The following is a 24,457-nucleotide window of genomic DNA, read 5'->3' as shown; positions in this document are numbered from 1 at the left end:
CATTGAAAAAAAAAATGTAGTTGTTCATAACAAACTCACACCCACACTTTCATCCCTATGATTTTGTAAAACTTCATATTGGCAAAACCAGTCATTTTTATTTAAAAACCAAACTACTGAAGCGATTTTTATGCATTATCTATGGATTTTTTTTATATGAAAGTATATCCCTTTCTGATAAAAAACAACATACTTACCTAATCGGTTTATAAATAAAAGAGCTCTGAAATAATATTAAAAATACATTGTAATTTACAATCGCCTCCCTTTTTTTAAGTCAGTTTTTATTTATACATCTTAGAATGGCAAACAAGTGACGACACACTTGATGGAAAGTGGTAACTGTCGCCTATAGACATGAGCAGTATCATGGACATAACAGTACACACACATACTGTTTCGCCCATGATACCCCCCATGCGTTGCCATTCCTGAGGACTCAGGTGTTATTCCTCTGTACCCAGTAAATTCACACCAGTTGGAGAACAATAACAACAAAAGTGTAAGAAAAGCTCGATAAGCAAAAACTAGATACTGCCGTTACTATGACAAACCCTTCATATTAAAATAAATAATGTTCAGTAATCAGAGAACCTACCATGAAATATTTTCCAAAATTTCTGAGCCAAACGTAACACTTGATAAAATTGGACGTTAAAATCACATTACTTCATCTCTTACTCCATCATACTTGACATACATCATCATTCTATCCTCATCCTTAAAAGAAATTTCAGTGATGGAAACGAACAAAGCGGCGATAGGCTTTCCCCCGCCATATTGGATCCCATCAACTGTTGTGAAAAAGGATCGTAATAATGAGGTCCAACAACTCTATTGATTGTAATATATCTTATTAGGTCGACCTCCATGCGCTTCTTCTTGGAAACTATCGTGCACCTTCTTGAATTAATCACGATGGACCAACTAACCTGCTTTCGTCCTCACCTATCACTTCTTACTGGTACCCCGCCAGTGTATACCGATAATGCAGGCGGAGTGACCGTTCCATTTTCAAAAAATTGTCATAACGGCATCGAAGAACGACGAAGACCTTTGAGTATTATAGACATAAATATATAGTTATATTTTTTATTTTTAGAAATTTGCAAAAAGCGACGGATTGCCACCAATAGATTGGACGCAGCATGAAACATTCGCCGGATCATTCGAGAAGTCCACACTGTTGACAGCGGCTCTAACACACATAGGCCTTTATATACTCATGTTCCTGGGCTTCATCAACCAGCTCCTGTTCACACCGAAGGTCGCTACAGAGAAGAACAGAGAGGTATGTAATTATTATTGTAGTAATTTCATTACTATTTTTTATTTATATTTTTTTATGACGGCGTGGTGGTGTGGTGGTTAAACATACAGTCTCACCTTCCGAAGGTTGCAGGTTCAATCCGGCGATCCGGTGTATTGCTAGTTACAGGCTTGCTAATCCCCATTACTAACAATTCCTTTTCCCTCCACAGATACATATTAGGGTAATGTTCGCCGTGTGGTCCCTTATTTTTCGGGGGAGGGGAAAAGGATTGTTAGTAATGTGGACTATCCGTCCCATTGCTAGCAATACACCCTGTCAGGTCGACCTCCACGTGGTCCCCCCTGGAAACCATCGTGCTAAATTCCAGGTGTATTTATCACGGTGGGCTAACTGATCTGCCTTTTCATCCTCATCTATCATCCCACACTGATGCCCCGTCAGTGTATACCGTTAGCGTAGGCCGGGTTACCATTCTATTATCATCTATTAAAAAACCCTTTTTTCGGCGCGGGGGGGGGGGACGGATTGTTAGTAATGGTACTAGAGGCTCCATTGCTACGCTAAATTGAAGACTACCTTCTTTAGGAAAAAAATATAACAGTGTGTTTTGTTGTGCTAATTATACTGCATGTTTATAGGTGACGGTTATTATTTTTCATCAAGCAGATCGTCAATTTGTTTGTCATTCCATGTTAAATAGAAATAAGGATTGTGTTCCCCAAAAAAGAAAAACCGACTCCAATTTGGGCAAAATCAATTATTTAGATTTAAGAGAAAAAAAACTCATTTTTATACATATTTTATGGGACCAATCTGTATGTATGGTATATCCTTACAGATAAAAAAAAAATCCAAATCGGTTTAGACCTGACGGAGTTATGGGGTAACAAAAATAAAAAAAAAAAACTAACCGAATTGAGAATCTCTTTCGTTTTGAAGTTGGTTAAAAATACAACAATATAAAACGGGAGGCGGGGGGTAATGTGGTCAAATAGCCCCATTGCTAGCAATATATGCTCTCAGGTCGACCTCCACGCGGTTCCCCTGGAAACCATCATGATTAGTTCTTGTCAAATTCATCATGGTGGACCAACTGACCTGCATTCATTCTCGCCTATCATCTTCCAGCCAGCCCAGCCAGCGTATACCGTTAGCGCAGGCGGGGTTACTATTTCATTTTCACCCATAAAAAAAAAAAACACTATAAAACGAGGAACACCATGCACTTATATATACATGAATGACTTCTTTTATCAGTAACTGGTGTTAATGATAAAAAAAAACCATTCATATCAATTCTTAGAATGCGCTTAGCGTTTATTAAATAACATTTCTGTTTAATATCTTACATGAAGCAACTATGTGGAACGAGATAAAATGCACAAACCTAGTTTTGCTGGGTCATTAAGTGTACATTATATTTTTATAACATTCAGCTTTCATATTTGCATTATTTTGTTCACAAAACTATTTTAAATTGTTGGGGGGGGGGGGGGGAGGATTGTTAGTAATGGAGACTGAGAATCCCATTGCTAGCAATATACCCAACCAGGTCGACCGCCTCGCGGTTCTCCCTGGAAACTATCATGGTTAATTCCTGATGAATCCATCATGATGGACTAACTGGCCTGTTTTCATTCTCATCTATTACCCTTAATTGGTGTACCGCCAGCGTATCTCGTTAGCACAGGCGGGGTTACCATACCATTTTCACCCATCAAAAAAAAAACTATTTTAAAATAAAATACTATCAGTTAAAGAAATCATTATCATGTCAGCCTTTAACTGTCCACTGCTTAACATAAGCCTCTCCCTTGGGGAGTTTTGCCAGTAGTTGCCACGCTTGGCAGACGGGTTGACAACCGCAGTTAGGCTTTGGAGATGTTTTAAGAGAGACGCTGCTGCCCATCCCTCGCTCTCACTTAGTCACCTCTTACGACACCTACACGTAGCTAAATAATAAAAGGTACCATTTAACTGCAATTTTTCATCGTCTTAATTAGTCTAAAACTAGCGGCCCATCCCGGCGTCGCACAGGTGGACATTTTTAACATTTCCCTTCATTGCTCTGCTCCTATTGATCGTAGCGTGATGAAAAGTATACTATAACCTGTCCAGGAGTATGAAGAATAATTGTACTAAATTACGTTAAAATCCGTCGAGTAGTTTTCGTTTCTATAACACACAGACAGACAGACAAAAATTTTACTAATTGCATTTTTGGCATCAGTATCGATCACTAATCACTCCTTGATAGTTAGTTTGGAAATATATTTCATGTACAGAATTGACCTCTCTACAGATTTATTATAAGTGTAGATATGTATCAACAACACGTGTTTAAAATGTATGATATTTATAGTTGATACTAAGAACTTGATGCGTCAACGAACAAACGTATTTATCCTTTTAATTAAAACTAGGTGAAGCCCGCGACTTTGCGAAAAAAGTCTGGATGTGTTCTGTTTCACTTCTAACATCCCCCTGATTCGGTTTTTAGCTTTTGTTTTTTCATTGTATAGACATTCGACCTCTGCAGTTTTATTATATGTATAGATTATCTATTAATAATAATAATAGCTAAGCTTTTACATATGACTTCTTTCGCGTCACGTGAGGCTGGCTAGTTAATCTATATCTTCTATACTTATAATAAATCTGTAGAGAGGTCAATTCTGTACATGAAATATATTTCCAAAATAACTATCAGGCGGTGATTAGTGATCGATACTGATGCCAAAAATGCAATTAGTAAATTTTTTGTCTGTCAGTCTGTATGTTCGTTATAGAAACAAAAACTATTCGAAGGATTTTAACGAAACTTGGTACAATTATTCTTAATACTTCTGGGCAGGTTATAGTATACTTTTCATCACGCTATAATCAATAGGAGCAAAGCACTGAAGGGAAATGTTTGGAAAACGGGAGAAGTTACTCCATTTTTAAGCTTCCGTCGCGTGTGCAGCCTTAATGGCCACTTTTTAAAATGTAAAAATGTCCTCCCGTGCGACGCCGGGACGGGCCGCTAGTACTAAATATTAGTAAGGATTTTTTTAATGATTGATAATGGAATGGTAACCCCGCCTGCGCTATTTGTATACGCTGGTGGGGCACCAGTGCGGGATGATAGGTGAGAATGAAAAGGCAGATCAGTTAGCCCATCGTGATAAATGCACCTGGAATTTAGCACTGTGGTTTCCAAGGGGGACCACGTGATTTCGACCTGACAGGGTACATTGCTAGCAATGAGACTGGCAGTCCGCATTACTAACAATCCCTTCCTCCCTATTATTAGTAAGGATTAGTTTTGAATCATTGTCATGACAATTATGAATTTTAATGACTGTCCATTCTGCTGTTGGTATGTGTACTGAAGATCATTATAAGTGTGTATTCATATAGCACTAACGCATCTGGCATATTAGATCACATGGAACATAACTAGTAACGTTGCCATGTGGGAAATTCCCCATGCTGCGGATAATTTCAAACCGTTTGTAATTTTAGCGTCGATTTATTATTTCATACTTAGACATTAGGGTTGCCACTTTCTACTTGTACATTAGATTCGCTGTCCGTTATGCGAAAATTATGATAAAGTTTTTGGTCTTATTATGTCGTTCATTTGAATATAGAATGTTAACAGATTTTTACATATTTTGCACTTGTAAATTACATAAATAAAACAGATATAAATATTATGAGCGAAGGGTGAACTTGTCTCTGAAAGATTAGCTGGAAGAAATTCAAATCATTCTGTGAGAAAATAGGTAGTTAGCGGTTTTCGTGTTCTAAAAAATGCATTTGTGTTTTTTTTTCGTAAAATAAACCTTACAGGATTACTGGTGTATTTAACATTATTTTTTAAGAGGTGGAGCGGGGACTCAGATCCTCTCCCTTAACCCGCTGACCGCGTATTTTTTTCCGCTTCATTTTTGCACATCGCTTTGACAACAAATAACAGTACGACTATTTAGCCATCTAGCGAGACTCTGAGAAACAATATCAGTCTATCAAAACAAAAATCGCGGGATAACAACGTCAATAAACATAAAAAATGCGAGCACGTCGAAATTGCGGGATGCGTAAAATTAAACTAATAGATACTGCACGCGGAATCGCGGGATGTCCGGTCAGAGGGTTAATGAAGGTACGTAATGAAAAAGTTTCGAAGTTTCAAGATTCTTAAATACGCGTAGCTACAAGAGATACTTACCCACACTTTATTATTGTCTTTAATATGTATATAGTTTAATTGCTGGAAATAAATGTACTGTATTATATTATAAAGAATGTGTGGCAACCCTAATACATATACATGTAATAAATAAAATATATTGCAACAATAAACGGTCATTACTTTCTTCTATAATAAGGTTAGGTCATAGATAGAGACGTCTTATTATTATAAGTGACATTTTAATGTTGCCATATAGTTTAATTATTACTATGCGATAGCAACATTAAATATCAATTAAGTAAATGGTTTGACTGATTATTTTATGTTTTTCTTACTGTCAAGAACAAACATTATTTTATGTAAGACTAGCGACTCGGTCCGGCTTTGCACGGGTAGATAGAATTTTCGAAAATAATACGTAGTCAAGATAGACTACTATATTAATAGTGAGTAAGATAACTCACTATTAATATAGTTGTCTATTTTTTTTTTAAATCGGTTGAGTATTTTTCAGTTTATCTATTACAGACATACAAGAGAGTGAAACTATAGGTTACGTATAGTACCTTAGTCCTATGGTGCTATTCATGGCCATAAATGATGGTTACTACTTTCCACCAAGTTAGTCGTCGGTTCCTTTACCATTCGAAGTTGCATAAAAAAAAAACAAATTTACCGGCCTTAATGTCATCCAATCGCTCGTTCATCGCAGCAAAAAGTGACCTTGGTTTACTTAGATACGAAAACGAACCGGTACGATATCACTAAAAATGTACAATTCTGCATTGAATTGCAAATTAACTTTTAAATACTTTCATTGCCAGACTTAAAAAACATTAGTAGCTACCGGTTTATGCGCCAAAACACAACAAATGTGGGTTTAAATGAACAATTTTTTTAACTTGACATTTCATGGCGAAATATGACGTAGGTACTGTATGCTGTCCAGCATTCTGATCATGGAAATAATGTAGAAATGGAAGCCATCTCACCCACTGTTGACGCATTGTCATCTATAGGATCAATGAACTAGGTCAAAAATGAAAGACCATGCTGTAGCCCTCAGGAATAATGAGTCATCAGTTTATTTGCAATTCTCAGTATAAAAAGGATATTTTTTACTTTATCTGTGCAGTCATATTTTGGAACTGATTCTGAAACTATAATACAACAACTTTTTTTTTATACAACTTAGAATGGTAAATAAGCTGACGGCCCACCTGATGGAAAGTGGTAACCGTCGCCTATACACATGAGCAATACCATGGACATAACAGAGTATACTGTTTCGCCCATGATACACCCCATGCGTTGCCATTCCTGAGGACTCGGATGTTATTCTTCTGTACCCTGTAAATTCACTGCTATATCCCACCCTTCAAACCGAAACACAGCCATGCAAACACAACTGCTTCATGGTTGGTTAGCTGTATAGAAAACGTCGCGCAACACTCTTCTGATTTCGTTCTTAATAATCCATTAATTCTTCTCTTCTAGAAGAAGAATGTGTAATTTAAGGGATTGATATTGTCATAGGAGCTTGGTATATTTAAGGTTTGGTTTTGCACTAGTCTATTATTTTTTGTTCCTTTAGTCGCTTTCAAACTAGAAGAAATCCGTAGAAACATGAACAACTGTAGTTTACATTTGACCGCCAATAGACCACGTTCATTCATCACAACTTGAGGTTTTCGAAGTGGAAAGTGTATTCACATTTGTAAACTAATAACAGAAATGAACAAATAGACGTAATTGCAAAGTTTCGAACCAAAATTCAATTTTCAAATACTTCAAGGCAAGGTTTATCTTACGTAAATAAGTATTATGTGCTTAGTTCATTATCTTTGAGGTTTATAATGAACGGAACGTCGCTTTCAGCATATGTATGCGTATCGTTGTACGCACAACATCATGCGTGTAACGAAAAGTGACGTTCCGTTCATCAAAAACCAAAGTTCTAAAGTCTTTGAACGACTAAAAATTTTGACATTTCTTTAGCAATTTTAATATTTATTTTTGCAGACTAACTTTTGAATTGAACAAATAAGTCCCTAATAATAATATCTAGGGACAAAACCCAAAATACCAAATTTAGAAATGTTATTCTCCTAAATAGACTTCAAATGGAACGTAATTCACTTATAATTGAAGTTTATTCCTTATACGTAATTTGATTCCAATTTCTTAGCGGCTAATTCTCCCCTACTGTTACAATTGACTACATTTCATTTAGCCTATCATGGTAGGTAGGCTGTTTGTAGAGGTTGTATCGATCGTACACTTACACGACGCATTTGATTTCCGACCTCGGAGCATCTGGGAGTGTATTCTTTTATAGTCTATTCCAACGGAACTTTATAAAAATGTAAACAGAATAGTTGACCAGACCATAAGATGGTGACACTTATTTTTCATTCACACATTGCTACACTTAACGATCCTTTCAGCAACCATAGATTATGCAGTAACAATGTGTACTAAAAAAAACTGTTGTAATTTTATCTAAGGCCCTACTTAGAAATAAACGATTTTATAGCTCTAATGCGTTGAATACAGTTCATGTGCTAATGAGCTATCATTTGAGCTATTAAAACGCGCGTTCCGCGAACAAGTGTTAATTTCTTATTGCGTCTGCGAATTACTTTACTGGGGTAATTTCACTCGTATCAGTTCTGTTGTATTATGGACAATGATATAGTGCAATTAATTAAAACTTCAACCTTTTATGCAGTTAAATCAATTGTAAACAGAAATAAATCTTTTCCAGTTAATTGGTGCACATTGCCAGTAGTATAATAGATATGACGAACAAACAGATGCTCATAAACATAAAATTTTATTATAAAGAATCCTTGTCTGAATACAGATTTTATTTTAAAGTTTCTATGTCGGCGTACCTATATGCATTTTATAGGATTTTGGTGAAACTCGGTTTAGCAATAGCCTAAATAGTTAAATTTTAAACTTTCGCGTTGTTTACATGTAAATTAAATTTAGTTAAATTAAAATTAAGTATGTCAACATCGTTATCATCTCAGCCATTATCTGTCCACTGCTGAACATAGGCTTCCGCCATAGACTGCCATAAGGAACACTCTTGAGCCACCTGCATTTACTGACTCCCTGCAATGCGTTTGAGGTGGTCACTCCATCTAGTGTTACATACAGTAGTATTTATGTGTAATCGCATTGCGTTAAATTCCGATTATGAATTTAAAATAATAGTTTAAATACTGGGAAGAGAAGTGACTTCCCAATACTAGTGTCGAATTTAGTATTTGAATGATAAAAGTCAACAAGTTCTACTTAAGATAATAATTTTTTCAAGGTCAGCAACGCGTGCGCAATACCCTTGTTTTGCAGGCGTTTATAAGCTACGGTACCCGCTTACCATTAGGTGGGCCGTATGTTTGTTTGCCACCTCAGTGATATAAAAAAAAAGTATACAAAAATAGGGAAACGATTTTTTTAAAGTTGCTTTTTGTTTAAAAAAAATTAACTGATTTTAGCAAATTTAGGTGGAACAAGAACATGTATTTTAGATCAACGTGCGAGTATATAGATATGGTTTTGACTCGTGATTGCGTTTTGCTTCTGGGCAAAAATCATGCTGATCCTTTAAAAATATGTCGCTGAAAGTGCCAGTGAGTTATTGAAGATTCTAACAGCAATGGACAGTTCGTACTAGCGGGGCAATCCGGCTGCTCAGTCAAAGCTACCAAAATACATCTAAAATTACAGAATTGACAACGTACGTGTGACACCCCCGTTGTTGTAGGTATCTAGAGTACTGTATGCCTGTTTTTCATATTAATGATATAAAAAAAATATTACTAACACCAGGTTTCACCTATTACCAATCCATGGTGCACCTTTTACTGTTAACCTTGTATTTATAAGGAAAAACAGACCGACAGATGTCACCACCGAAATATTTGCTATATATCATAATTATGTGATGTTTAACCACCAAATTGAAAAGTAATGTGAAATACAAAGAACTCAAACGAAGCGTTCACAACCGTGGCCTCCATTCTGTTCCATTCAATAATGGGCAGTATTTTGGGTCAATTATCAGAGTGCTAAAGCGTAGGCACGCGCCGCCGATGTACAAGGCAACAAGTTTTTAAAGAGCTATTCACACAGCTCCGAGGGCTTTTAGAGTCTCCAAACTTTAGGCCGTCCCGTCCCGCTCAGCGCTCCGTTACGGATGAGCCGTCTTTTACCTGAGTTTGTAAGAGAAGTGGCATAGTTATTTTTACGTTTTATGGACACAATAGCCGTATCCTTATTTAAAGGAGTGTTCTATCAGTGAAAAGTAAACATTGTTCCTAAAGAAATAAGAATTTAAAACCAGCATGAAATTTTGAGCCTTCCATCGTTCCTTGGTGTGTGGGAATTTTTATCGATAGTCGCGTCATGTTTCTTTGAGAATAAAATTACATTTTTACAATTAGAACAAGTTGTTAAAATGATGCTAATTTGGATTTTAGTCAGCATACTCGAATAGGTAGGGAAATATGATAAATTGTCATCTCGATGACTTACAACAACGAATAATCGATGATCATTGTTAGCACCAACATACGTCAAAGTAGTTTTGGATTTTGCCAAATGCTTGACATTTAATTATGTGAATAAATTCATTCAAAATGTATGCAAGCAAATAATTTCTGCATCGTGACAGAGCTCGGAGCTGTGTGAATGACGCCTAAACTGGCCATCAGCGTTGATTGTTTTAAATACGAGTGATAGCGACATTGTACGAGTATAATCTCTTTACTAAACGTTTAAGGTTTCAGTGTAACTAGATGTTCCGGTGAACTACATGTGACCTACGCCATCTATTAAAAATAATCTGAAACAGCGATTTCCGTACAATATTACTAATTTTTAATTTTTCGATTTAGCTCAACTGAACTGTAGGGGTATTCCAAATTTTTTTTCAATAATGAATACAACAAACATAATATTAAAATTGGTGACGCCATTTTTGAGTTTTAGCGAGACTTGTAACTTAGTTTTCTTGAATAAAGGTTATTCGTATTTTTATTCTACACGTTTCAATGATACAGCAGCTCTTCTCAGTCGTCATGGATGAGCAACTCAAATTATACAGCTATTTTCCTATTATAAATGCTTTCTCGTTTCACGTACTCGCTGCTCTCAGATGCACGAGTAGGTAGGTCAGTACAAATAAATAAATATACCTATTAAATAAAGAGTGCAATATGGAATTCTTCCCCGTTAATTGGGTAAAAAATTTAAGAAAAACCTAGAATCTACAATTTTTTTATACTACTTAAAATGGCAAACAGGCTGACGGCCCACCTGATGGAAAGTGGTAACCGTCGCCTATAGACATTAGCAGTACCATAAACATACTTTGTTATAATGGAGTATACTGTTTCGCCCATGATACCTCTATGCGTTGCCATTTCTGAGAACTCAGGTGTCATTCCTCTGTACCCAGTAAATTCACTGCCATATCCCACCCTTCAAACCGAAACACAGTCATGCAAACATAACTGCTTCACGGTTGAAACACGATCGGAACAGAGGTGCCCAAGCAAACGACTTTTTTACAGTCTCCCGCTGGTAACAGAGATATGTTTTAGCGATACAAAATTATTCACCACTTCGGCGACGTAATAGTTGAAATTAATTCAGGGTCAGCAACGAGCGTGTGATACTCCTAACATTGCAGGCGTCCATAGGCTACAGAAACCATTTACCGTCAGACGGGCTGTATGCTTGTTTGTCACCTTCGTTGTATAATTTTTTTTGTTTGCAAAACCAATAGGATAATTTTTTTATTTTACTTAGATTTCTAAACCGTTCTGACGGTCTATCTAATTGAAAGTGGTAATTGTAGTCTACAGACATGAAGAGCACTATGAATATCACAGTGCATACTGTGCCGCCAATCATGTTCTATACCAAAGAGTTTTTAATCCATCGTTATCTCTCCAAGTTGGATATATGAAATCAAAATTTAATTCTTTTAAAATAGATTGTATGAAGAAATATTTACAATCAGCCTATTGCAGTATATTGCTGAACATACGTCTCTTAAATTCTTCCTAAATCGTTTATAATTCCTTTGTTTTTTTAAGTGATTTCTAAAAGTTCTCAGTTCGCTCATATTTTTTATGGCTATGTCGTATGATTACGTCGCCAATTCTAAACCGGTTTTGATAATAATTTCTGCAAAGGATAGGGTTTATGACAGAGAAGAGCTACGCCCATATCGATCTTGTGACAACTAAAACTGTTTGTATCAAAATTATTGTTATAATAAATACAAATATTTTGTATCTAATGTATGTACGAAACATACCGATATTTGTCGGTGCGTTTTATATTAAGATTTGTACTATATTACTAGTAAATATTTGATAAGATCCCCGTGTCCGTGAATTATCGCGCGGTTCGCGCTTTTCGTAAACTGCGAGTAGTGATAAGAATCGGGATTATCCATTGATGTTTATTGCGTTAGCCATCGATAACATGTATCTGAAGCTTATCTGAAGAGCCGAACAAGTATCCTTTTTAGTGTTCCGTTTGAATAGGTACAAAGGAACTCTTAACTTAAAGAGTAACTGTTGAGTTTCTTGCGAGCTCTAGGGTTCTGAAACTTTGTATTTGTTGAGAACAAATAACAAGTTTCCGAACCCTGCATTCACAAAAAATGACGATTTCAAAGTGTTTGTCAACAAGTCTAGTTGAATAAAGATATTTTTAATTTGAATTTGAACTTATGGTGCGACTGTGTCCGTCACAGCGCTATATCTCAGCAATTAGTAAGGTAACACTATGAATTTAAAATAGTTTTACATATTGTGGATCTGCACATATTGCAATGGAATTAATTGAAAAATATTTTTATTTTCTAATTTGACTAGTCTTGGTGAGGTATTATATGGAACAGCTTCATTTATAACTGATTTTTATTTGTTTTTATGCTATGTAGTTTTTTATTTATCTCCGAAATTCGTGAAGCGTAAAATGTGAAATAATTAGTTTGTAAATGTATAATAATAATCTAATTACCTAAGATATTTCGTATGAGAAATGCTATAAGGATCATTTATATATTTATGTCCTCAACCCGCACCTGACTGGTTTTATTTTTATACCACAACGGTTGCAAGCTCGTTTGATGGTAAACAGTACCTAGCATCCATATACGCCTGCAACACAGAGATATCACGTGCGCTTCGTTTTTAAATTATAATAAATAACCACAACAAGCGGCGAAAAAATATTAAATTTTCTATGACGCTTTTTTTTTACACAAAAAACATCTGATAGCGCTGAATGGAGTCCTAGTTCTTCGAGGAAGTGCCCGAAAGGAACGGGCCGACTGCATTACGCTCCGTTATATAACGGTTTCTTTCGTATAAAGCATTGACATTCTTATTGTTGGGTGATATTGAAACTCTATTATTGTTTATGAACCTCGTCCCTTTTTGTCGATTAGAAAACACGTTTCAAATTATAGTTAAAATGTCATGGGCGTAAAATCTATTGCAATTTTAAGTGTATACGCGAGTATTGTTTGTAATTATCTAAATTAGATAATACCCATATGGGTACCGCTCCGATATCTATATATTGAGAAGTACCTCTAAATATCGATGGCGGTAAAAAAATATCACCTATTTCGATATGGCTGACACCATTCGGATATCTGTATTAATTTCAATCGGGTTCTTTATTTCGATACTATATTATGTATAACGTTATTAAACCAATATATAAATATTGTATTTACCATAGATACTGCTATATATTACACATCTCTAAATAGATACAGAATTGGGTAAGAAGTTGCCGTTTTAAAGTTGCTTAAAAATAATAATTTAAATTCGTGTTTCTTTGAAAAAAAAAATTATATGGCATCTATGCAACCATCTATAAGCAACATTAAAAATTTATACGTATTATTAGTCAATGTCAGTGATGTTCACCCATCTGTATTTTTTTATACAACTTAGAATGGCAAACAGGCTGATGGCCCACCTGATGGAAAGTGGTAACCGTCGCCTATAGACATGAGTAGTACCATGGACATAACGGAGTATACTGTTTCGCCCATGATACCCCCCATGCGTTGCCATTCCTGAGTACTCAGGTGTTATTCCTCTGTACCCAGTAAATTCACGCCATATCCCACCCTTCAAACCGAAACACAGCCATGCAAAAACAGCTACTTCACGGTTGAAACACGAACTAACCTCATTATATTTCGCTAATTACAAAAGGCTCTTAAATGCCGAGGAAGGTCATAAAGGGTAACTTCAAATCGCTATTGTTTCAGGAATAAGAAAGGGTGCACAGTTTGAAATTTAACATTGTATTATATTGTCCCTATTTAACCGTATAGAAAGAATACGTAAATAGAAACAAAATTAGAATATATAGAAATTCACTTTAATATCTCCAAAATCATTCAACCAATTTTAATGTTTTCTAAAACTGTATTGTTTGCTCTAACTTGAGATATAGGATCGTCTTTTATTTGGATAGAGAAAAAATACTCACTAGGTGGCAATAAGGGGAAAACAACGTTGGCCCGATCAGCTACTTTTCGCTATAAATCTAAATCTTAATGACAAAGGGGTGCGTAATCCATTTGTTTTGTTAGCTTTAGATGTCACGGACGCATTTCACGGTATAGCCATGCGACTGACCTAAATTGGGGGACGAAGGGATTGGTAGTAATGGGAATTAACTACCCCATTGCTGGCAATATAGCCAATGAGGTCGACCTCCACACGGTTTCCCCACATAAACCATTGTAGTTAATTATGGTTAAATTCGTCACAAGGGGCAACTGACCTGTTTTCATTCTTACCAATCATTCTTCACTGGTGGCCCGTCATTGTATACCGATAGCGCGGGTGGGGTTACAATCCATTAACATCAATTAAAGGGGGGGGAAAGGGATTGTTAGTAACAGAGACTAAGAAGATCATTGCTAGCAATATACCCAACTAGGTCGATCTCCTCGCAGTTCCCCCTGGAAATTATCATAGTTAATTCCTGATGAATTCATCATGATGAGCGAACTGGCCTGTTTTCATTCTCATCTGTCACCCTTCACTGGTGCTCCGTCAGCGTATCCCATTAGCGCAGGCGGTGTTACCATTCCATTTCCACCCATCAAAAAAAAAAAAAACTGAACCAAATTACATTCAGCTAAAATAGACGATACAATTGTAAGTCGTAAGGAAAACCTTCAAACGGATCGTAAAACGTGCTGAGTCACTTTTCAATACGTATTAAACTGAAATAGTAAGTTCCAAATACAAATGCGCATTATGTAGTTATTGCTAAAGTGGCCGCATACAGCAGTGTAGTATAGTATGCCTTTGATCGAAATTCATTTTCATCTTAATTTTTAGTGTTCCATACATGAAATGAGTCCTTGTGTTGCGATTTTGCCTATCCCTCTTTCATAGCGTGGGTATTTTAGCTACTATTTAAATTAATTTGAGATCCATGTTAATTTATTCACTTAATTGTAATGTAATAAGAATGTGACGGGGGGAAAGGGATTGTTAGTAATGGAGACTGAGAATCCTATTGCTAGCAATATACCCAACCAGGTCGACCTCCTCGCGGTTCCCCCTGGAAACTATCATGCTTAATTCCTGATGAATTCATCATGATGGGCTAACTGGCCTGTTTTCATTTTCATCGATCACGCTTCACTGGTGCTCCGCCAGCGTATTCCATTAGCGCAGGCGGAGTTACCATTCCATTTTCATCCACCAAAAAAAAAAAATAAGAATGTGAAGGGGCTAAGGGATTGTTAGTAATGGAGACTGAGAATCCTATTGCTAGCGATATACCCAACCAGGTCGACCTCCTCGCGGTTCTCCCTGGCATGGTTACCATACCATTATCACCCATAAAAAAAAAACATAATTGAGAACCATATCATTGATGACTCATAACAACAGGCATGACTCATAATAGGTGCCTTAACTGGACACACGCCGGTATGACATATACCAGAGGTGGTCGAATCACGATCGACTGGACTATTAGTCTAGTTGATCGTGGCAAGTCAAAAATATAATATTTTGCTAATATAGCGAAGAAGGTGTTCAGACGCAATGCTCACAGTGATAAGAAAAATACTACGCGAATTATTCGCAAACGATTGTCACAAGAAAAGTTATAACGGAATGTGATTACTTCCCAATAGCTAGATGATTTAAACGAGTAGATTTAGTAGCAAGATAGGGTTAATTCATATTAAATTTGATTCATAAATTACAGTAGCAGCACCGATATTTGCTCGTTAATCCCATTTAGCTAATAAAAAACATGTGAAAAAAAAATTGTATAACGTAACATGATTATTTTTGAATATTTCTTGAAATTTAATTTAATTTATAAAATAACATAAAGAAAAAGAGAAAAGAAAAAAAAAAGAAGGAAAAATATCTAAAGATCATATAAAGCTGATTATTTTACGATGAACCATCCGATAGCGCGTTTTTATTTATTTCAGCGCCATCTAGTTATTTTAAGGAAACTATTGTACATGAAAATATATACACGAATTAATTACTTTATGTAAACATTTCCTTAGTCACCTCTTACGACGGAAAAGAAGCCCATTCTATACCGGGACCACATGGCGATCATTTATTATAATAATATACAAAAAAATGCAAGTCCGTTTGCCATTTCAAGCATCGTAAAAGAAGTTTTAGACGAATTGATATCTTCTATCCGTTTGGTCGCTTATAAAGAGCACATGTACTATGAAGAGTACGACGGAAAAGAGGCCAGGTAAGCCCATTCTAATGCTTCAGTTCTGGTCTGACCGGGACCTGTGAAGTTACCTCTTACATGGCAGCGCGTCGTATGGCAAATTTTTGCCGATCTCAAAACAGTAAAATCCCATAAGACATAACCACGAACAAAAAAATCATAAATGTCAAGAAATGTTGATTGTTTTTTTCGATGTTCGGGGGATTGTCCATCAAGTCGTCCCTCCAGTTGATGGAAAATTCTACGTCGATTTCAAGCATCGTAAAAGAGACAGTTGTTGAGTTTTTTAATAAAAAATTCGAATTTGGCCCCGTGATATCTTCTTGGTACTTCGGGGGCGTTTTGGGGGACATAAATGAGATAAAAAAAGCTACGACTTATAAACCAGAGGACTTTCAAGGAGCCTTCTCACAGTGGAAACGGCGTTGGCACAATGCATTATGTCACAGGGAGAGTACTTTGAAGGGGATAAAATTGATTTACCTGAATAATTGTAAAATAAAATTTTTAAAAAACTTTTATACGTACTTTCCGGACAAACCTCGTATATGTTTCAAGGTAAACGATATTAAGATGACAATCTTAAGCCATTACAAACGATAGCAGCCCACTTGACAATACCAATATAAAATTCCGCATCCTTTAGCGTGATGCTGCAATGCGTACTCATGATTATGGTTATTAACCTCGATTTTCTTATTTCTCGAGTTTGAAGCACACGCTGTGTTGGTGTGGTCGTATAGTCGCCATTTGTAAATAATATTGAGCTTGCATTCGCGGGTAATCTATTCTATAACGTCTTCTGTGAATAAAACGGTACTCTTTATTTGCATTATACTTAAATACATTATACAAGATTTTTTTTAATAGATGATAATAGTATGGTAACCTCGCCTGCGTTAATGGAATATGCTGGTGGAGCACCGGTGAGGGATGATAGGTATGAATGAAAAGGTAACCCATCGTGATGAATACACCTGGAATTCAGCACGATGGTTTCCAGGGGGGCCACGTGGAGCTCTACCTGTTAGGGTATATTGCTATCAATGGGACTGGTAGTACGCATTACTTACAATCCCTCAATAAACTAACAAGCTTCAATAATTTTTCCAAAAAAAAAAAAACACCGACGTCATTTGTGGCAAAACCAGTTTTGATTAAAAAACCAAATTACCGATTTTGATGTAAATTCTATAGGACCAATCTGAAAGAAAAATTCAAATAAAAAAATCCAGTTTGACATCCCTTAGTCGCATTTTACGACGCTCAGGGGAAAGGAAGCGGTGGCCTATTCTATGCCGGGACCACACGGCGTAAATGTACACATATTTAACTGAATGCTATACAATTGTCATGCTTTATTTTTCGCCGCATAATTAAATTTCTGTTTTACCAAAGGCTAACTAGGAGAGAATACTATTATAGTATTAAGTCCGCCTATTCTATCAATTTTTTTTTATAATGTGGTCAATAAAGAACAAATAAATAATAAATGCTGTTCTTGCTTGCAGGGCTACGCTCCCCTATACAACCCATTCGAGCAGTTCTTCTCTCGGTACGTGTACCGGCGTGTGCAACACTGTTTTAACCGGCCCATATGCTCCGCTCCCGATGCCGAAGTCACCCTCATGGAGAGGCACTCCGACGACTATAACTGGACATTCAGGTGATGATACGCTTTCTATTTTGGAAAATACAGAAATCATTGATGTTCCGTCAAAGGTGTAGTTTTTCACTTATCTTTTGGAAAAATCGCCACGACCGATACAAATCTGATTTTAATGAAGTTTTGTAAATGTTCTTTATTCCAACTTGAGATGTAGGATTCAAAACTTATTGGAGTCAAAACGTTTGCCGGGTCAGCCAGTTTCCCAATATATTGCTTGCGAGAGCCTCGGCCGTACTAAAGGTGTGCAGGGCACAGGTTTACAGGCAAGAAGCGCGTGTGCATCAACCTGGGCTCGTACAACTACCTCGGGATGAGCATGCTGGAGCGGGGGCCGGTGGCGGACGCGGTACGGAAATACGGACTCGCGATGGCCTCACCTTACGGCGAGCTCGGCCGCTGCGAGCTACACGACAAGCTGGAGGCTGAGATCGCAGACTTCCTTGGCGTTGAGGTTAAGAGCATTTGAAACTTTCATAACTTGGCACTTTCTCAGCTAGGGTGAATAAGTATTATTATGTGAACACAGACTACGTCATCACTTTACATCAAGTGAGACTCAAAGGTGCTCAAGTTTCTTAAAAAAATATGCCTTTTTCGTTAGTTTGTCAGCCAGCTTACCTCGTAAGGGACTTAGTGTGAAGATATCCACTGTCACTAACTTTTGTATTAAGTCAATTCAGTTGCAATATCAAAAAATAGTTTCAACAGAAAAAAAAAAAACTAAGAAAGTAAGAAAGCGTGTAAAGAAGCGTCTCATGATTTTTCCTTAACATTCCAAATTCAACCATATACCAAATTGTCTCCCTAGCGCGATAATAATAGACTTGTGTACTCTTATACTAGGATATAAGCACAGGATCGTAAATAATGACACAGTAAATAGGAGAATAATACTCAGCTAGGTGTGAATATGAGCTGATATGATGATAATCCTTCAGTTATGAGGATAGGCTCATACTGAGGTCGTACTATTTGGTGACGCACGACTATTGGTCTACCTTTTCTTATGTAACTCTGAATGGCAAACAAGCTGATCGCTCACCTGATGACGGAAAGTGGCAACTGTCGTCTATAAACATGAACCGGACCATGGACATTACAGACTTCGCTATGGTACTCATGGCACTTCTCAGCTTTGCCAATCTTGGCGACTACGGTGTAATGGTTGCGTGTCCTGTCACCTCGACGCGTCTTTTAAATACTACGATACAGATTTGCGCTTGACCTAACCCCACCTGATGATAAGTGATAATAAATTAATGGAGAAACGCACTCCAATATACTTATTCATCAGTAACTTGTAGGGTCTCAAATTGTTTTGGAACCTCTGAAGCAGTAACTTTCAATAAATTAACGTAATAACGTATTCCGTTCAGGCAGCTATAGTATTCGGCATGGGGTTCGCGACGAACACGCTGTCACTTCCCGGGCTGCTGGGGCCGGACGTGCTCGCGTTGAGTGATGAGAACAACCACTCTTCGCTGATCCTCGGCATGCGGCTCGCGCGCGCCACTGTCCGCGTATTCCGGCACAACGATGTGAAACACCTCGAGCAGCTCGCTAGAGCCGGCATCGCTGAGGGGAAGTGGAGGAAGATTGTAGTTGTAAGTATTGTCAGCAATAAGTATGATATAGATAGAATTGTCAGGGTCCTGAAGGATTGAAGTAATGGAGTGTCGACAGGTCTTCAGGATTTTGGATGATTATGATTTTGAAATACTAATTACAATCGTAGTAAGCGAAAACAGAAAGTATGAAAATTGTGTAAACTCTTAAAACATCTCTAAAGTCTAACTGCCGTTGCCAATCCGCCTGCCAAGCGTGGCAACTACTGGCAAAACCCCCCATGATGATGATGTTATGTAAAAACAGCAACGTAATCATGTTGCTTCCTTGTCACTAGGTGGTAGAGGGCGTCTACAGCATGGAGGGGTCGATAGTCCCGCTGCGAGCGGTGGTGGCGCTGAAGAAGCAGCTCGGCCTGCAGCTGTACCTGGACGAGGCGCACTCCATCGGCGCGCTGGGCCCCAACGGCCGCGGCGTCACTGACTACTGGGCAGTGTCGCCCGCCGACGTCGACGTGCTGATGGGCACCTTCACGAAGAGCTTCGGCGCTGCCGGCGGCTACATCGCCGGTTAGTTTAGTTTTAGTGTACCACAGTCATATGCTGAAAATTTATAATTAGGTTATTATACTTGTAATTCTGGCTTTCATCAGAGGGAGACTTTATATAAAAGTCGATTGCTTGGGTACTTCTATCCCATTCGTGTTTTAACCGTGAAACAGTTGTGTTTGCATGGCTATGTTTTGGTTTGAAGGGTGGGATATGGCGTGAATTTACTGGATACAGAGGAATAACACCGGAGTCCTTAGGAATGGCAGCGCAGGGGGGGTATCATGGGCGAAACAGTATACTCTGTTATGTCCATGGTACTGCTCATTTCTATAGGCGACGGTTACTACTTTCCATTAGGTGGGCCGTCAGCTTGTTTGCCATTCTAAGTTGAATAAATAAAATTCTCCGACGACGAATTTATTTAATTGCACAATATTGTACATTCGGTTGATTCGATTTAATTTTTCTTCACTAACTAAATAGATACCTAATTTGTGCTAAAATGTATCCTTTAATTATGAAATAATAATCTAATAATGATTTAAAAAAGGAATTAAATACAATTTTATCACATAAAAAGTACACAAATCCGTAAAATTAAAATAGCAAGTTTAATGTACACATACACACATATACATGTATACACACGCGCATACAAACACATATCGAACAACTACGAGGTATTTCGATTGAAAATATTTAAATTTAAAATTTGGAATGTAACTCTCCAAGTGGATTTTGGAAAAGGCACCCTATCGTCGTAGTTAGAGGAGCGTTTGTGGTTTGGCAGGCAGTGCGCGGATGGTGCGCGCGGTGCGCGGCGCGGGGCACGCGGCGACGTACGCGCACGCCATGTCGCCGCCCGTGGTGCAGCAGGTGCGCGAGGCGCTGCACACCATGCGCGCGCCCGCCGGCCGCGACCGCTTCCGCGCGCTGCAGCGCAACGTGCACTACTTCCGACAGAGGTGAGCCCCTGTACTATATCCCCATCCGTGTTGTAACCCGCGGGCCATGTCTCTTTCCCTGCTGCAAGAGTGCTGTCAAACATCTGACTAACCTACTTGGCGCCTTTAACCACTTAATGCGAGGGTTTTTCTGTGAAATGAGGTCAACAGGCGCACTGGCGCACGCATTAAATTCGAACGAGCATACAATAAATATACACTAAACTTTATGAAATACAAACGGGTGAGAAGGTATCGCTTTAGATAAAAATATAAATATAATATTTATAAGTGGCGAGAGGTACTCGGGATAGCGCAAATCGGAACACATTTGATGCGCGAGAGGGTCTCGTTCGAGATGCTTAAGTGGTTAAGTTGTCTATTGATCAATCGTAATTTAACTACTCTGGTGAGCCCTGCACCGTGTCTCCGCTTATGCTGTAACACCGGTCCGCATTTGACCAATATAGGACTATATCGCCTATTTTGTTGTAGGATTGAGGTCAAACATTTAAACTAACCTACTTGTCGCCTTTAAGTCTATTGATCAATTAGTAATTTATCCTAAATGACATTATGAAATAAAAAAAATATTTATTTCTGTTAGGGAAACCAAGGCTGATTGAAATAAAAATAATGTTAAATAATCAAGCCAGTAACAAGTTTTCACTGATAGACACTTAACGGAGCTTATCTCTATATTATTGTACTGTGTATAATGTAACTGTACTTTAACATTGTTTTTTTATCTGATTCAGGATTTTTAATAAATAACTTATACATGCTTTTGGTCCTTTAAGCCGGATTTAACTTGTTTTCTTATTATTATTTTTTAGTATAGATTGAAATCAGTTATTATTTACAAAAATACGAGACCTATTGTAGTAAATAATATAATATATATATTTTTTCAGGCTCGAGAGCATGGGCGTGGTGGTATTCGGTCACCCGGACTCGCCGGTGGTGCCGATGCTGGTATACACGTTCAGCAAGATGGCGGCGACTGTGGAGCTGCTTACAGAGTGCGGCATCGCCACCGTCGGCGTCGGCTTCCCCGCCACACCTCTTAACAAGGCTAGAATACGGTATGTTTAGCTTCTCGCTACTCTAGTAACGAATGTTTCTCCCGCGCACCACTCGCTCCCTCTTTCGCCCACGAATATCTGTACATAAACTATGTGCATAGTTACGATATAACTTATACGTAAGTTATATCGTAACTATGCACCAATAAGTACCAAATTTCATTCGAATCCGTTCAATAGTTTTCGTGTGAAAGAGTAACAAACATTCATTCATGCATTAGTCATTAAAAATCTTCGCATTTATAATATTAATGGGATTTTCATCGGTATTAGGATTTCATAAACAAAAATTATTTTCAGGACGTTTTTATTAAAATTTTTCGCTTTTATAATTGGTGTAAGTTATGTAGAAACAGTGGTATTACCGGGGGTGTTCATATCTTTATTTTCACCACACATAACTCCAATTTACCTTAGAATGATGCAATATTATATGAGCTTACACATATGGCAATATTCAATTCACGCCTATATTTTTGAGAAAACGTAAACTGCCCTGCTGTCTATTTATTATCTCCTTTCGTTTTCCTCAAAATTAGGTACTACAACCGAATACCTGAAGTGTCGTCTGAGCGGAATTGAATTTTAGTGTTTCAGAATCAACTTCTAAATTAACAATATATTTCTTAATAAGTCCTTTTCGAGTAGCTTTTGCTATCTTAGCCTGCAAAAGGTATTTTTTTATTATTGAAGATTTGTTTGGTCATAGCTATTTGTGCGACTATATCTGGAGTAAATTTGAAATTTGAAAGAAAGAAAACATTTATTGTCAACAACTAAACGTTGGTTTTCTAACCTTTAATGTAATTGAATGTTGCCGATAAGGGCAGGTAAGCTATATTTAAATATAGTTGTAACAATGTAACAAAGTAATGATATATAATGATTTACAATTTATGTAAATATTTATTTTAATTTCTGTCTTGCACTACTACTGCTCACTCACTGCTTCCTATGCCACTGTGTTAGGTTGACTGGAAGAAATCTCTTTTAGAGATAAGTTCGCCTTTGCTAACATTGTTATTAACTTAAATATATATATATATATATATATATATATATATATATATATATATATATATATATATATATATATATATATATATATATATATATAATGTATATGTATATACTGGTATAGCCGATTATCAATGCCTTGAAGAACTCGATATATAGATATCAGATATTATCTATCCCTAGTTTTTTTAATAGATGATAATGGACTGGTAACTTCGCCTGCGCTAACGGTGTGTACACTGGCGGAGCACCAGTAAGGGATGACAGGTGAGAATGAAAAGGCAGTTCAGTTAGCACATCGTGATGAATACACCTGGGATTCAGCATGATGGTTTAGAGGGGAAACATGTGTAGTTCGATCTGACAGGGGTATATTGCCAGCAATGGGACTGGTAGTTCGCATTATCAACAATTCTTTAAGTCGCTGAAGATATGCTATACCATCTTTAAAAAAAAACGTTCATGCTCACTTTTTTTACTTTATCCGAGCAGTAAGTGCTTTATATTATTCTCAATTTCGTGTATAATATAGTATATGTCATATATGTGTAAGAATATTTGTTATTTATATATATTTATTCGTTTATATATGTAATTTTAGTATGTATATATATCAATAATTACTTTTACCGCATTCGAGTATTCTGACACTTCCCTATGGTTGACTGGGAGAGAATGCTTTTAGCATTAAGTCCGCCATGTACACATATATATTAATGAATAAATGAAATAAAATAAATATGCGATCGAAGGTACCCTGGCACCACATTCAGGTAGGCTGATCGCGCGCGTGTTTCAGGTTCTGCCTGTCTGCGGCGCATACTCGTGAGCAGCTGGACGCGTGCTTACGCGGCATTCAGAGCGCCGCCGACACCCTCGGCCTGCGGTACTCGCGCCGCCCGCGCCCGCCGCACTAGCCGCCTCGCCCGCCGCCGCACTACCTCCTACTTCTCGTATTATTATTATTATTATTGTATTATTAATAAATTATTTTCACAAGCTTGTCAGCTTTTTATTTTTTCTCTCTCTCTCTCACTTTGTTCTCTGTTTCATTCATTTGCGAGTAAGTATGGTGCGACATCTTTCGAATTATCGCTTTAAAGGGCTTTCAGTAGTCTATACAGGGGGGAAAGGGATTGTTAGTAATGGAGACCAAAAATCCCATTACTAGTAATATACCCAACCAGATCGACCTCCTCATAGTTCCCCCTGAAAACTATCATGGTTAATTCATGATGGAGTAACGGGCCTGTTTTCATTCTCAACGATCACCCTTCACTGGTGCCCCGTCAGCGTATTTCGTTAGCGCAGGCGGGGTTACCATTCCATTTTCACCCATAAAAAAAGTACTCTACACATATTTTCTGTTGCATCTATT

At 37.4% G+C, this 24,457-nt stretch overlaps 1 protein-coding gene across 1 annotated transcript in view; it reads left to right on the top strand.

Annotated features, from left to right (window-relative positions):
- The window catches only part of LOC113522250 (serine palmitoyltransferase 2), a 28,067-nt gene extending 3,988 nt beyond the window's left edge, over positions 1-24,079 (top strand). Inside the window, exons 2-9 of the mRNA XM_052898764.1 lie at positions 1,103-1,291; positions 17,759-17,913; positions 18,172-18,367; positions 19,293-19,520; positions 19,820-20,051; positions 20,824-20,998; positions 21,892-22,062; positions 23,879-24,079. Of these exons, the coding sequence (XP_052754724.1) occupies positions 1,103-1,291; positions 17,759-17,913; positions 18,172-18,367; positions 19,293-19,520; positions 19,820-20,051; positions 20,824-20,998; positions 21,892-22,062; positions 23,879-23,996 (1,464 nt within the window). The 3' untranslated portion in view covers positions 23,997-24,079. The remainder of the gene's footprint in view (positions 1-1,102; positions 1,292-17,758; positions 17,914-18,171; positions 18,368-19,292; positions 19,521-19,819; positions 20,052-20,823; positions 20,999-21,891; positions 22,063-23,878) is intronic.
- The last annotated feature ends 378 nt before the right edge of the window (positions 24,080-24,457 follow it).

This window comes from Galleria mellonella, unplaced genomic scaffold (genome assembly GCF_026898425.1).
Source record: "Galleria mellonella isolate WM207_F2 unplaced genomic scaffold, CSIRO_AGI_GalMel_v1 utg537, whole genome shotgun sequence".
NCBI classification, from domain to species: Eukaryota; Metazoa; Arthropoda; class Insecta; order Lepidoptera; family Pyralidae; genus Galleria; species Galleria mellonella.
The sequence above is the reverse complement of the archived record's forward strand: the minus strand, read 5'-3'. Positions and strand labels throughout refer to the sequence as shown.